Here is a 16,656-nt window from a genome sequence, read left to right on the forward strand (position 1 = left end):
CATCAGGTACCTCGCATGGGGAGTTTATCAGCACGCACCTGGGCAGAGAGGGACAGTCATAACAGGGCTAGGCAGTGAGCGCTGCTGCCCGAACTGACCAGAGGCTGCAGCTTGTCTACTGGATGTCTCTATCAAAACTTTTTAGGCAACTTTTTCTGTCCCATGGGAGCCGACTGTGATGCGCTTAGCCGGCCTGGATGTGCAAAGGAGTCGGCATATACACTATGATATGTGTTGACTTAATGACTTTGACACGGGACACAATGGGAGCACATAACGGCTCTATCAGGAATGCGGCGGCAGGAATGCTGGAAGGCTGATACATCCGTTCGATCTCAGATATTCCGTCAGGCGGTGACCTCGCTATTATGGCCTATCCGCAGCATTTTGATTGGTTGAAAGAAACCATTAACCTTTTACCAGGTAAGAGCTGATGGCAGCAGGTGGTGTGATTGGGCTGGGTGCAATAACCGCAATTCCGTCATATCACGGTAAGGCATACCGCGGTATTGAGTTCATAATCGCTATTATAATTGCTTTATTTACATTTTTATCAGACAATTTTGTAACCCATTTTTCAGCCTGGGCGTTGCTGGTGTGATTGTTAACGGTTTGACGCTCTGTGATGAAACTTCTCCTTCTGCTGCTAATCACATCAGGCCAGTGTTGCCAAGTCTGCTAACTTATTATAAGCGACATGAGGCTTGTGTTTCTGCAAAGTCGCTTGTAAATATTGGTTAGTTGCAGGTTGCGGTTTTTCTGGGTTTTGCTGTTTTTGTGTAGTTGCTTATTTGGGCTTGCTTCCCTAGCAACACATATACTGGCCGTGACTTCCGACTAGACTAACAAGAGCAATGGTTTTCGACCCTTTTCATATCAAGGCCAATTATTCATTCAGCATTTGAGCCACGGACCACCACTTGATGACATTTAGCTTCTCAGACCCAAAACGAAAGAATATATCCACATTTTGATGCTGTATTGAGATAACAAGCAAACGATCAAAACAACAATTCCTCTACATTCTCTAATTGTGTAGAATTAACTTAATGCAGATGTTTAAAAATACTTTAACTCTTGAGGGTGTAAAATTAAACCAAATGGACCCATAAGGGTCCATTAGGTTTCATTTTACACCCTCACGAGTTAATCATAGTCTGGATTTTCTGTGGTGGGGTGAACTACAACATGACGTCACGAGCCGCGGTGAAGAGCAAACCACCGCCAACCACCCCAGCCCTTCTCTCTGTTTTTACTCACCACCGAAACCCAGACTCTGAATGAGCCCTTAGCTCTCCATCATTTAGCTGGGGACCACCTGGAACCCTTTTCAAGGACCACTGGTGGTCCCCGCACCACTGGTTGAAATGTTGCGTTATGATGACACAGGCATGCTGCATGTTGTAAACAGTGAGCTGGGGCGTCACATTGGTGAGAAGCATTCCATCAGTACAAGTCACGTGATGTTGTTTACCACTGTAGAACATCTATAGGGAGTGACATCTGAAGTACACGTCTGTGTTGTTTTTATTCTCACCAGTTGAGTCATCTAGAGCAGTGGTTCCCAAAGTGGGGTCCGGGGACCCCCAGGGGTCCTAGAGACAGTTCCAGGGGGTCCCCAGCTAAATGATAGTTAGGAACCAAATGGACCCTTAAGGGTCTATAACTCTGAGACCCCTTTTCCACCAGTTGGTTCCCAATGGGAACCGGTTCAGTTATTTTTGGTTCTTGGTCCATGAGCCAGAGCTCCAACATTGGAACATTAATTATGATCTGAGTGTGCAAAACCATACCTATATTTGATTCATTTATAATTTTCGACAGTAGTTCAATTTCTAATATTTAATAGCACTTTTATGGAGGTTACGTTATTATGGAAGACTTGGAGTAGCACTTCTCCAGTGGAATAGCCTCTGCAGAAATGGACCATCACTTCTTGTTCACTGCGTTTGAATTAACACAGCTTTTGTTAGAATTAAGAAATTGCCTCGTAAGGAGTGTTTTAGTTTTGTGAGGATGTTTTAGGTTTTGGGTTTAAATTGCTATATGGTTACATTTAGGAAGAAGTTAAGGTTAAAGGCGTAGTGCAGGGGTCCTCAACTAGAAATGCTAAAGGTCCACTAATATATTTTTTTAAAGACTAAGGTCCGGTCCCATGAGTGCGGCGCGGGCCACGCAGCGGGGCTCTATATTTTTTAGTACCAAGGCAAGCTTATACAAATCGGATCCCCTCCCAACCAAGTGAACCAACCAATACTGGGGTGCAGAGTACAGGCCTGTACATCCATACAGGCCATCAGGCCTGTATGGATGTACATTTTATGGGTTTGGGAATCAATGTGATCATCAAGTAATACAAACCACTTTGTGTCATGTCTGTGTGTCTGTGTGCGTGCCGTGCGTATGTGCGTGTGTGCGTGTGTGCGTGCGTGTCTGCGTGCGTGCGTGCATGCATCTCCACTTGTTTTTCAAAAGGAATTTGTGTTCCTCTCATGTTGCATTAAGTAAATTATGTATGATGTCTTCTAGCATGTTTGTGCATCAGAGAATGCTCTGTGTCCCAAAATATATACAAAAAAAGCATGTTTAATGTGACGTGCTATTTCAACAAACACACTAAAGCAATAAGAGGGTGCACTATAGCCCGCTAGCAGCCGTGCTGCAGCAAAGCAGGGTGCCCAAAATAGACACATACATAGTACACATGCACACCAACGTACAGTCGAGCATGAGCATTCCAGACTGCACTCACATCCACATACAGTAATAGACGAGTGCATCAGCTTATACAGATGCATATCGTACAGTGCATTCATGCATGTGTGCACAAACATGTCCGTGTATTGCACACACACACAATGACACACACACATACTGTACGCGCACGTACTATAAATCTAACTACAAATGTGCCACATCTCTGTCTGTGTGTGTGGGTGTACGGTTGTAATGCACGTAAACCGTTTGCCCAACCGACTTCAAATTTGACACATGTGCTCCACACCACCACAGTACGCCCGACTGAAGGCCGGGCGGCCTTGAGTCCGTGGCATAGCACCGTTGTCCAGATACAGCACAAAAGGCTCTGGTCAGGCTCTGCCAGTGGACCTAATGAGGCCAAGTCCCCTCACCTGTGCAATTCCCAGCCTCTGCCTCAGCCAATTGATTGCCATGGCAACCCCACACCTGCCAATTGATTACTTAACCAGTCCACGTTTTACAGTCAGTTTGCACTCTTCGGGCACAGGCAGACAGACGGATGCGAGATCTCCATATACAGTATGGGCACAAAAGGGACACAGACAGATAGTTAAAACGGGTGCTATGACAAGTTGACAACGGGTATTATTAGGTTCCCAAGTTGCATCGTTCTCAAGTAGGCCGGTGGCCGACGGGCATTGACAGGTCTATAGTATACACACTGCCGACACGTTGTGAGCTCATAGATCGGATGTGTGCAACACTCAGTATGTGCAGGATTTTGATTTTGTATGTGTAGGAGAGTGTTGTCGGTTGGACGAAAGGGGGAAGGAAGTGCCTGCAGAGCTTCAGATGGAGACAGATGGTCAGGAGATGAAAGCAGCCTGGGAGTCAGGATCTCTGTCCTCCTGAGAGGAAAGGGCCCGTACTGTACCTGAATGTGTGTGCGCGCACGTGTGTGTGTGTGTGTGTGTGTGTGCGCGTGTCTGCGCGTGTCTGTGTGTGTGCGCGCGTGCGAGTGACCATCGTGTGCTCACGTCACACGTGATTACGTCTGCACTGTAGCCTATGTGTCAATCGATTTCTTTCCTTGCCAATTCCCCCCCTGTGTACAGTACAGTTTTGTCCCTGTCTCTGCCAACCCCTACTTGTTAGTCTTGGGGAGGCAGACACTTGCCAAAATGTTGCTCTTTATTGGGTCGACGTTTCGGTCGCTTAGACCTGATGGTCTAAGTACCTATAGAGGGTGCTGTTGCAACACTCGCTTCAGACTGTTCTGATTTTAATGTATGCTCTATTGCCCTACGCACCTGTCACTAGCCTTCTGAGGTGTGCTACACAAAATGTATACAACACATTATAAAAATCACTTTTTCTTTTACCCAGGGTGGTAGCTGACTTGTGCTCATTATCAGCAATGCCTGCTCATAGAAACACAGATTAAAACCTTGGCGTTGACCAGTACAACCACAGTCTAATAACACTGTTGGCCACTGAGCAGCTCCACTGGAGCAGTTGGGGGTTCTTCAGTGCCTTGCTCAAGGGTACTTCAGCGGTGCAGTAGGGGGCGCCAGAAACAGAGAGAGGGATAGGCTGTTGCCTGTTAATGAGAGAGTGGGGAGGGGGGGGGGGGGGGGGGGAGTTGCACCACTCAGTTCCTCCAGGAATCGAACAACGGTCTCCACAGTGTGAGCAGTAACATTATAGCGCTGTGCCACCCGGTTGCCCAGACAGGAGTATTTTAATATAAATAGGAAGTGTGCGCTCTGTGTTAAGTATTTCTCATAAACCTTCACCATGGAAGCGGTGTCGACGATGACCTTACCTTGTAAAACGGAGCCCTGCAAAATGGCCTCGCTCACAAAGAATATGTGCACTGCCTTTAAAGTGTCACAGACACTGGAGTGCAGGGTTTCTTTTACGAGAGCTTTACATAACCCTACTTGTTATATATACTGTAGGTCCTTAGAGGTGCTCAGCCGTGCACTCGGATACATACAGTCAGAAACATACAGTCCCATGTGTGTGTACGCATGCACATACTATACAGTATAAACGTGTGTGTGTGTATGCATGTGCATAATACAGTACATACAGTGCAAACACACATTTCTATATACATCCCAACCTGTAGACTGGGGCTCAGTCTGTGAGGATATTACAAGTTGGCCCCTGAAATAATTAATAATAATCTATCTATAAATGCACCAAGTCTCTGTGTGTACGTACGTGTGTACGTCTGTTATCCACGTAACTCGGAAACCGTTCTCAGAAACTCCATATATGGGCATAAAAGGGACACAGACATAATAACTGGGTGGGGCATTTCCAACTTGCATCGTTCCAAGTAGGCCAGTGGCCACCATTAATATGTTAATGAATGTCAATGTCTTGACTCTTTTTTTCCCTTTAAAACCTTGAAGAACAACACAATTGATTTATTGATTGATCATTAAAACTCTACTGGCCCAACCTGAACCACTGTAAGTGAATACACGCCATCCCTCCCGAACACACATTCGGTTTTAATTACTTATTGACTAACACAGACCACACCACTACAGAATGAAACTTATTTGGTTATTTTGAAAGACATGATTAGCGCTGAGAGGATGAGGTTGAGGATAAACGAGGGCCGATGAATCTGGGATTGAGGATCGGGGATGAATTCGGGGGAGGGGGGGGGGGGTTGAGGAGGGTGAGTGGATTGAACATGTGGTGTAGTTTGGTTGCTCTTGTCGAGGATGAGGAGGTAACAAATGGGTGAGTGAAGTCGAACGCGGCTCAGCAAATGGCTGGAGCCTGTGGGGCAAGTGTAAAACAGTCTGTTCCACACTCAGGCCAGGGGGCACCGGGTCGTTGTGGGGCACGTGGAAAACGGTCTGTTCCACACTCAGGCCAGGGGGTGGAAAACAGTCTGTTCCACACTCAGGCCAGGGGGTGGAAAACAGTCTGTTCGACACTCAGGCCAGGGGGCACCAGGTCATTGTGGGGCACGTGGAAAACGGTCTGTTCGACACTCAGGCCAGGGGGCACCAGGTCATTGTGGGGCACGTGGAAAACAGTCTGTTCCACACTCAGGCCAGGGGGTGGAAAACAGTCTGTTCGACACTCAGGCCAGGGGGTAGAAAACAGTCTGTTCCACACTCAGGCCAGGGGGTGGAAAACAGTCTGTTCGACACTCAGGCCAGGGGGTGGAAAACAGTCTGTTCGACACTCAGGCCAGGGGGTGGAAAACAGTCTGTTCGACACTCAGGCCAGGGGGTGGAAAACAGTCTGTTCGACACTCAGGCCAGGGGGCACCAGGTCATTGTGGGGCACGTGGAAAACAGTCTGTTCCACACTCAGGCCAGGGGGTGGAAAACAGTCTGTTCGACACTCAGGCCAGGGGGTAGAAAACAGTCTGTTCCACACTCAGGCCAGGGGGTGGAAAACAGTCTGTTCGACACTCAGGCCAGGGGGTGGAAAACAGTCTGTTCGACACTCAGGCCAGGGGGTGGAAAACAGTCTGTTCGACACTCAGGCCAGGGGGTGGAAAACAGTCTGTTCGACACTCAGGCCAGGGGGCACCGGGACATTGCTGTGAAGTCGCGAGGCTCTCTGTATGCACCCGTCGCATCACAATCTTTTATGAACGTTTTGTCATGCCCAAGTTGAAAGCGGTTAAAAAGGTTGGAACAGAAATAGAAGGTGTGTTTGAGGCATGGTCTTTGTTCCCGAAACATTACTCATGAAGGATTTTGAAAGGAGAAAGGGCCTTCTTGTCCTCACTGTACAGGATGTTCCTTGTCTTTTTTTTCTCCCCCCCCACCCAAAGATAGAAAGAGACACGCACGCATGCACGTGCGCACACACACACACACACACACACACACACACACATTCCATGTCAATGTTAACCAACTACACGCTCGCTCACCTTAAATGACAGAGTTAGTACTCTTGGCAATAGATTATCATGTTGGAATGTTCCTCATTACGGTGACATTGCTCCTGTTTGGGGGGAGTAACCTTCCACACATCAGTTTCATACTTTACAAAGTGCCCGTTAAATTAAAGCTCAGGGGTTACGTTGTGTTCCAGCCAAGAGGACTTGTGTGTTTTAACTACTGTAGTGTAGTCCCTCTGTGGCAGCTCCCAGAGGCCCCTGTCTCTCCAAAACCCAGGGACTGTCTTCATCAGCTGTGTGCTGAGAACTGTACTCCTAAAAGCCATGCAGAATGACAATTGTGTCTTTGCAGTGTGTGTGCGTGTGTGTGTGGTACAACTCCCCATCCAGGGCAGCATGTGAGTTATGGTAAATGGTGCATTTATATAGCGCCTTAATCCAAGGCACTTTACAGAGATCGTGCATTACCCATTCACACACACATTCATACAGCGATGCCAGAGGAAAGCATGCAAGGCACCAATCTGCACATCGGGAGCAATTAGGGGTTCAGAGTCTTGCTCAAAGGACACTTTGACACTAACTCTGGGGGAGCCCGGGTTCGAACTGGGAACCTTGCAGGTTCCCATCTGGTCACTCTACCCCTGAGCCACTGCCGCCCCAGTAATGCTTTGCCACTCTTTGTCTTGGCCTGGAAGATTTAAGTCCTGCTAGCCTTAATAATCAAATTTCCCAAGATACAACCATGTACGTCAAGTCTACTTGACGTACATGTCTACTGTGGCTGGTGGTCTACTGTGGCTGGTGGTCTACTGTGGCTGGTGGTCTACTGTGGCTGGTGGTCTACTGTGGCTGGTGGTCTATACTGTGGCTGGTGGTCTACTGTGGCTGGTGGTCTACTGTGGCTGGTGGTCTATACTGTGGCTGGTGGTCTACTGTGGCTGGTGGTCTACTGTGGCTGGTGGTCTACTGTGGCTGGTGGTCTATACTGTGGCTGGTGGTCTACTGTGGCTGGTGGTCTACTGTGGCTGGTGGTCTAGACTCTATACTGTGGCTGGTGGTCTACTGTGGCTGGTGGTCTACTGTGGCTGGTGGTCTACTGTGGCTGGTGGTCTATACTGTGGCTGGTGGTTTACTATGGCTGGTGGTCTACTGTGGCTGGTGGTCTACTGTGGCTGGTGGTCTAGACTCTATACTGTGGCTGGTGGTCTACTGTGGCTGGTGGTCTACTGTGGCTGGTGGTCTACTGTGGCTGGTGGTCTATACTGTGGCTGGTGGTTTACTGTGGCTGGTGGTTTACTGTGGCTGGTGGTCTACTGTGGCTGGTGGTCTAGACTCTATACTGTGGCTGGTGGTCTACTGTGGCTGGTGGTCTACTGTGGCTGGTGGTCTATACTGTGGCTGGTGGTCTACTGTGGCTGGTGGTCTACTGTGGCTGGTGGTCTACTGTGGCTGGTGACAGACCGCACACACATCTTACTTAAAGAAGAATTCCGGACAAGCCGTTCTGGGCGGGAGCCCCTTTTGGTGTTTTAACCCTTCCGGGTGGGAACCCATTTTGGGGTTCTGTACAGTATGTACACAGTATTCAAAAATGAAAACAAACAAAAAGAAAGAAAAGATGCTGCTATATGAATATTTGAAGTTTTTCAGAACACTCTTTTTTTCGGAAAACACATCCAGTGTGCAGGGACCTAAACTCCTGGGGAGCCCAGGTTCGAACTGGCAACATTGTGGTTACCTTCCGGCCACCGCCGCTAGTGCTGAACAGTGTGCAATTTCCGTGAAATTATACACGCACATATCCACTAGGCAGAGGGCGACATGCCACTTAATTTTTTCCAAATCACGGTGGTACTATAACAGTCCTGTTTTTACCTATAACTGCACCGATCTGTGTACAACTTTGTATGCACACTCCCTAGAGGCCATGGCAAAACATTTTCCCTGCGTTTTCCACATCTCCCAGTTATAGCGCCACCATGAGGCCGATTTCTGCAAAACACATTTCTTTATATTAGTCGCACAGATTTCATCCAAATCTCATGCAAATCTGTGCACATGATCTCTGACGAGTCTGTTGCATTTCTCAGATTCTACACTTATTGGCTAAGATTGCCTTCCAAAGTTTTCAGAAGTGGCTTTGTAGTTGAAGTACTGGTTTTGTACAAAATGCTGCAAATAATGAACGCAGGGCCTGAGTGCAGTGAAACTGTGCACGCATATTCCCACTAGGCTGAGGAAGCAATGCCACTTGACATTTTTCAAATCAGCCTCATGGTGGTGCTATAACAGGCCAAGTCACGTCTTTACATGCACTGGTCTGCATAAAGATTTGTATGCACAAAACGTCATGTGCACACTCCCTACAGACCAAGGAAAAACATCTGGCCTGCATTTTCAATTCTGCCTTTTCGACCGCCACCAGGAGGCCCATTTATGAGGCCCAAATATCAATGCTGGTGGAGACCTGTGCCCCGAGGGGCACTTCTTCTAGTTGCTGCTGTTGTCTTGGTCAGGTCTCCCTTTTAAAAGAGATTTCACTTCTTAGTGGAGCTTCCTGGTTCAATAAAGGAGAGATATAACCTAAAACAACTATGAGTAAAAGAAGACAGATAGCATGGCGAAAGCTTTTTATGCACATGCACGCAGTATGCATGTACTGTACACTGTGTACAGTACAATATCTGTACTTTGTCTAGTGTAACTGTGAGATCCCAGCTGCTATTGAACCCGCCGTAAACCCTGTGTGTGTGTGTGTGTGTGTGTGTGTGTGTGTGTGTGTGTGTGTGTGTGTGTGTGTGTGTGTGTGTGTGTGTGTGTGTGTGTGTGTGTGTGTGTGTGTGTGTGTGTGTGTGTGTGTGTGTGCGTTTCCCTGCAACAAATGCCAAAGGCAGCCCTGTAGTCAATATTTACTAAACACTTGAATTGATTCCAGCTTACGGCAGCTTTTTGGTAACAGCGGGACATTAACGTTGTGCTCCACAGCGAACCTGTCAACCAGACAGGCTGTCCGAGGCACCCCGAGAAGCCCAGGGCTCGTCTTTTTACCTCAAGACTTGCCTTAGTGTCCGTCCTCTTTATTTTGCGAATGTCATTTCTCATCAGCGAGCGGACGTTCAACATTGTTTCATCTCACAGAGGACACTTTGCTGGGAGACTCTGGAAATAGTAACAGGGTCGAACGGACACCTTATGAAGAATGTTCGCTGGCCGTCAGCCAATAGGGGAAAGTGTTGTTGGCACGTGTGCGGTGTAGTAAGGACAGATGATTGGCAGCTCAGCAGCAGTTGAATGGATAAGGAGAGAGAGATGGGAAGTGCATTTCTGCTGGTTGGTTCATTCACTACTGTAGAAGGTAGAGTGTTTTAATGTGAACATTCAATAAGACATGAGTACAGTGTGGTCGTCTGGATGTGGCCTTTGGAATTCTTTTTCATTGGCTTCAGCACCAGTTTCAGTAATTGGTATCAGTTTTGGCATTTCATTTCATATGTATCTGACCTCTAACAACGACAATGGATTTCAGTCAATGTTTTTGACCAAAAAATAAAGTGATTCTGTCCAGTTGACCAAAGCAAACTGATTGCATCGAACATATTTGACAAATATATTTTAATCTGAGATATTATCTTCCATTTAAATACTAATCCCTGGTTCAGTGCAGAGTCAGTGGCAATCTTCCAGTATTCATTTTGCAAGTGCAGTCTCATTTGCCAACTTCCTAACCATAATTTATCCAGACCAAATACACGTCTCTGAACGAACTGAACAACCACATTAAAACCCAATCAAACCATCTCAACAGTCTGATGCCTAAACTCAAACACCTCTGGCTGCCATGCATAATGGCTATTGTCCTATATCACCACAGCGTTCTTTGGCAGCGGGGCCCCTTTTGTCCCAGGGCTGAGCCTCATATCACTGGTAATGCACGTTGGTTGTACTGTGATCATATTGGCAATGCAGTTTATTGTGCAGTGATCATAGTACCGGTAATGCACTTTATTGTCTCCGCCAGGCCAAAGGCATGTGTCTGTGTGTCCGCGTATGTCTGTCTGTCTGTGTGTCCGCGTCTGTCTGTCTGTCTGTCTGTCTGTCTGTCTGTCTGTGTGTGTGTCTGTCTGTGTGTCTGTGTGTCCGCGTCTTGTCTGTCTGTGTGTCTGTGTGTCCATGTCTGTCTGTCTGTCTGTGTGTCCGCGTCTGTCTGTGTGTCTGTGTGTCCGCGTCTGTCTGTCTGTCTGTCTGTGTGTCTGTGTGTCCGCGTCTGTCTGTCTGTGAGCAGCTAATCACCGCCACAGTTAGCCCGATCGCAGCGAAACTGTGCACACACACATCCTGGATGCCAGAGCAGTTCCTCTGCCCTGTATTTTTCTGATTGGCTTGTTGTAGCACCTCCAGGACTCTAGAGGCAGATTTTTGCAAAACCTTTTTTTTATATTACTCCTACAGATTCCGTCCAAACATCACGCACATCGGTACACGGATCAAGACGGATCTGTCCGATCTTTCATATTCCACCTGATTGTCTAAGATTGGCTTCCAAAGTTTGTAGGATTATAGTCCGTTTCGTACAGAACGCCTCAAATCATGAACGCATCCTGTGATTTCCGTGAAATGTTGCTTGCACATTCCCACATGGCCGAGGAAGAAATGCCACTTGAAAATGTTCAAATAAGCCTCATGGTGGTGCTATATCAGGCCCATTCACGTTCTATACACAGCTTTCTGTGTCTGTATGAGCATGGAATGTGCTCAGCTGATTGGCTGATCACGGAATGTGATGTACTGTATAATGATGTATGATGTGATTTTTTAAATTCTTAGTTTGTGCTGGTGCTGACATCCTTTTTTGAGAAATCCGTGTACATATGTGCACGTGTGTGTGTATGTGTGTGTGTGGGGGGGGGGACAGACAGAGAGACAACAGAAAGAAGGATGTTGTTTACTCAGAGCAGTGAGAAACAACAGGGTTCTTTCACAGCCAATCACAGTACTCTCAACATGACTCAGCAGGCGTATGCATACATTGGGCCTCCTTTATCAAATGTGGGCTGAACGAATTTGACCGTAAATCCCTCGTAAATGCATTGCAGTACATGCAAACAATGTGGGTTCAAAGTTTTAATTGCTCATAGGATCTTGAGAGATTTCATGAGTGCTGTTGTTCATATTGTATGCATGAATGGAATTGTTTAAAAAATGCCGGAAATCCCCCGACGTTCATTTGTGCTTTAAATCCCAGGAAGATAATCCATATTTGCTTTACTTGATTTGATCATTGAATCCATTTTCCATTCCTCCATTTGTTCCTTTCCTTGAATTGATTCTTTTCCATTTGCCATTTCTCCATTAGTTCCATTCTTTAATTTCCTAATTGTGTCCAAGCAGTAGTTTTTGACTTAGATGTAGAGGCATTCGACAATCCAAACCTCTAACTCCACATGGTGAGGGCCCTGGGGTGTCTTGACTCATACTCCATATCCAACAGAAAAAAGGTGCAGAGAGGAATTGTAATTCAATTGACATTTAAAATTAAAATATTTATTATGTTCCACAAAAGTCCACTTGAATAATCAAAACAAAAAAGTCCAAAATGAACAGCTCGAAAAATAAATAAAAATAAAATAATTATGTATGTAAGTAAGGTCAAAAACTGTATGCCTTCCCAGCTTCACCAAACATTTTCCATTGTTCCCAAAAGGCATGTCAAGATACCTTAAACAGGCTACCCCACTTCCTCTCCCACTGAGCCTTTCAAAATAAAATACAAGTTACAATTAACTGTTCCAGAATCACTGCAGAGGACCTTTTACTTTGAAGGGGAGAAATTATAAAGGAAGTGCAACGGGGCTCACTAAATTGACATGACATAGGTATACCAGGGTTTCTAATTAGAGGTGGAGGCTTCTAATAATCCAAATTATAACATTATTTTCCAAAACAATATTTGATATTATGAAAGAAGTGATAACAATAAAGAAAACATAAAACTCCAACACCCTGGATGTCTGCAGAGGCTGCAGATGTTGTTATTGTAGGAAAATAGGAAAAACGTAAGCAGACTCAACACGTCACGGCACGGAATGGCCGTAATTTACGTTCTTATTATGTCCTTATTTAACATTATTCATGTTATTAGACTAATATAGCTACCAGCTAATCATTTATTTTGTTCTAGAAAGTTAAAATAGTATTGTCACCAAGATCTATAAAATCTGTACAGACGTTTGCAGTGGGCATTCACATTTTAAAATCTGATAAATATTCTTTCGAACCCCAATCAATAAAGCTGTTGTCATTCTAACAGATGTGTTTGCAGAACTGTATCTTCTATACTGGGTTCTTCATAAACATTATGTAGAAAGATAACTGCATTTGTATTACAGGTCAGTGGTTGTTTTCACTCTTTTTGTGCCCAAAGCACTCCAAAGGGCAAGTCAAACTCCCAAAGGCACACCTGAACTCACCACCAGTGTGTGCTGTAGGTTAGGTAGGTAGAAAACATAACTACATTTTTAATACCGAACTTGTACTTGCAACCGACTATTTCTACAATGGGGTATTGATGCTGTTCCATGTGAGTACCTTTTCCACCACTGATGATGAGATCATCCTCACAATATTGGAACTGACTTGAGATGACTGTCTTTTGAGATAAAAGGGAACCTGGTTGATATTGAAAGAGGATTAGCAATGGAGATTGATTCCTTTTGGTGTATTTATATACAGACAGCTGGCATCGTTAGGGAGCTGGCTGTTGATGTAATGAAATGATAAATGCTGAATTCTCTCTTCACATCTCATAAAAAGCTGGAGACAGTGGTGGTGTTATTCAGTGTTGCTTTTAACTTGTCAAAACCACATTTGATGGCTTGTATAAATCATATATTTCTTTTACTGTCAAAGCAAATTGCGCGTCGTATGTACATAACATGATTGTCATGGCTGAATTGAGAGGTGTGTGCACAAACGTGTGTGTGTGTGTGTGTGTGTGTGTGTGTGTGTGTGTGTGTGTGTGTGTGTGTGTGTGTGTGTGTGTGTGTGTGTGTGTGTGTGTGTGTAGTGTACAGTACGTGCATTGCGATATGTGTATGTAGGTAAGGTGTGCTGTAAACAATAGGAGCTATACATTAAAAATGCTTTATTTGACTAAATAAATCTAAATCATACTTGACCCATAAGAATAAATATTCAAATTAAAGTGAGTAGTTCACCCAAAATATGACTTATATTCTATCAATTTTTTATTATTACTTATTTTGTTCGGTGTGTTTCCGGTAGGAGACTCAAAAGAGACTCTTTGAGTATCTAAATGATAAATGATGTATAAGAATAAATGTTCAAATTAAATAAAATATGAAAAATGAATGCTCTCTCCTGAGTGTGCGTGTGCACGTGCACGTACGTGCGCGCACACAGGTGCTTGTGCCTGTGTGAGAATGGATGTTTCAGTTTCTTGCAATTATGTCTTATGTATGTTGTCCTATGTCTGTATGTTTACCTGCCAATGTACCACTTTGAACTAGGCATCATTTTGGCATCATTTGGTTCAATAATTCTACAGGCTCTCACAATGCATCACGCTGGCCATTTGAACTAATCCTACGCTATGTCAAAGTACAAAGTGGATAACAGTGTCCCCCTCTCTCTCTCTCTCTCTCTCTCTCTCTCTCTCTGTGTGTGTCTTTCTTGTCGGGTTGCCAGGTTTGCCCGGGTTTTCCAGCATGTTTGGTAAGAAGAAGAAACGGCTGGAGATCTCGGCTCCGTCGAACTTCGAGCACCGGGTGCACACGGGCTTCGACGCGCGGGAGCAGAAGTTCACCGGGCTGCCGCAGCAATGGCAGAGCCTCCTGGCAGACACCGCCAACCGGCCCAAGCCTATGGTGGACCCATCGTACATCACGCCCATCCAGCTGGCGCCCATGAAGGTAGAGCGAGGAGGGAGGAGCCTATGGGCGGCGGGGGAACATGGGGCGGGGGAACATGGCATGACCTTCTCTGTCCCTGTAGTTCGTCTGTCCATGTGTCTATCCCTATGTGTCTGTCTGTCCATGCGTCTCTGTCCCTGTTTGTCCGTCCATGTCTCCCTGCTTCTGTGTTGCTATCGGACGATTTGTTTCCATCTCTTTTTCTATCGTGTTTGAACTCTGTGTTTCCTTTCGCTCGTCTGTTTGTTTGTCTTCCCCTCTCTTTCTCTTTCTCTCAGTCTCTCTGTCCATATTTATTTATCCCTCCCTCTACAGTTAGCTGTCTGACGCTGTCTCTTCTCTCTGTCTCTGATTGATTCACAGTCGTTTCTCAGCTTCTCTCTAGTTCTCTTTTTTCCCTTCTGTGGTTTTACTTTATTGTTCCTCAACACTCCATCCTCCTGCTCCAACTCTACTCTGTTGTATTTCTCCTATGGGAAAATGGGTAGTTCTTTATTTTTTGCTGTGATTATTATATGATCATTCTTGTATCACCATTATGTATTATGATCACGTTCAGTTTAACATATACTGTAGGAGGCCATAATGGGTTATATACCGTACCGTACCATAGTAGGCCATATTGGAGGCCATGTTATAACATGCCATACCAAGCAAGTCATACTGCACTATACTAATTATACTAACTATGCCATGTCATTAGACTAAGAGTAAACCTATGGGAAGCCCACAGGCTGTGTGCTAAACAGGCTATAATCAGAGTAGGGCTGGGCGATTAATCACTTTTTTGTTTGGAAGAAAATTTAAATCAGAAAATCGATTTTCACTTTGATTAGGGTAATTACAGTAAGGATCTCACTCATTAGAGCCCTACACTGGGGGGGGGGGGGAGTCCAGCCCAGTCCTGCTAAAGCATAATAAGCCTGAGTCCGACACCGAATTAATGTTCGTTTAATGTTTGTTTAAGGTTGGACAACATATTTTAGACAATGTATTTTACCTCAAAATCGAAATTGAAAATCGAGTTTTCAGAGAAATTAATTTTTTTAGGCAAAATGGAACAGCCCTAAATGAGAGCTACCCAGTGTCCCTCCTTGTGTGACTGTATGTGTGTCCCCCATGTCCTCCAGCCTTCTGAGTGTCTCCTCTGTGTGTCCCCCATGTCCTCCAGCCTTCTGAGTGTCTCCTCTGTGTGTCCTCCAGCCTTCTGAGTGTCTCCTCTGTGTGTCCTCCATGTCCTCCAGCCTTCTGAGTGTCTCCTCTGTGTGTCCTCCATGTCCTCCAGCCTTCTGAGTGTCTCCTCTGTGTGTCCTCTGTGTCCTCCAGCCTTCTGAGTGTCTCCTCTGTGTGTCCTCCATGTCCTCCAGCCTTCTGAGTGTCTCCTCTGTGTGTCCTCCATGTCCTCCAGCCTTCTGAGTGTCTCCTCTGTGTGTCCTCTGTGTCCTCCAGCCTTCTGAGTGTCTCCTCTGTGTGTCCTCCATGTCCTCCAGCCTTCTGAGTGTCTCCTCTGTGTGTCCTCTGTGTCCTCCAGCCTTCTGAGTGTCTCCTCTGATGTGTTGTTGTTCGTCGGTTTTTCATAATTTACTCACTGATGTTCTGAGAAAAGGACGACAGCAAAGAAATTGAAAAAACAAAAGCCTTGAATGAGCCTTTAATGTTGTATCTATCTGTACCTACATGTACCGTGTGTAGGGAGCTCTCACTGGCTTGCTGTGAGGGTGAACTGTGGTGATGAACCCCCGGGGTCTTCCCCATCAGGTTCTGTCCAGTCACTGTCTGTCACTGTGGCGTACCTCTTCTCCTTTCTGCCCTCTGTCTGTCCGCTTCAGTGTTGACGTTTTTGATTTAGTTAGTGTCATAGTCTGTTGAATACAATTCCATTTACATTTAGTCATAGTTTAGTCATCTGAAATGTTTAATTTCGACAAAACGTTTGTTTGTCTTAGTTTTAGTCATCATAGCTTAGTTTTTATTTAGTTTTTGGCTGGGAAAAAATGTAGTCGACATTTTTCATCATAGCGAAATCAACACTGGTCTGTCGGTCCCCTCATGCTGCATGTGTGGCCCCCCCATGCGGGCCAGGCTCCCACGGGGCCCCAGCAGGCCACGGGGCCCTCAGCTTTCAGCCCTTCTTAC

At 45.7% G+C, this 16,656-nt stretch overlaps 1 protein-coding gene across 1 annotated transcript in view; it reads left to right on the forward strand.

Annotated features, from left to right (window-relative positions):
- The window catches only part of LOC308334222 (serine/threonine-protein kinase PAK 5-like), a 50,533-nt gene that overhangs the window by 33,141 nt on the left and 736 nt on the right, over window positions 1–16,656 (forward strand). Inside the window, exon 2 of the mRNA XM_080790859.1 lies at window positions 14,297–14,520. Within this exon, the coding sequence (XP_080646985.1) occupies window positions 14,317–14,520 (204 nt within the window). The 5' untranslated portion in view covers window positions 14,297–14,316. The remainder of the gene's footprint in view (window positions 1–14,296; window positions 14,521–16,656) is intronic.

This window comes from Protomyctophum bolini, assembly GCF_963924005.1.
Source record: "Protomyctophum bolini genome assembly, chromosome: 19".
Taxonomy (NCBI): domain Eukaryota; kingdom Metazoa; phylum Chordata; class Actinopteri; order Myctophiformes; family Myctophidae; genus Protomyctophum; species Protomyctophum bolini.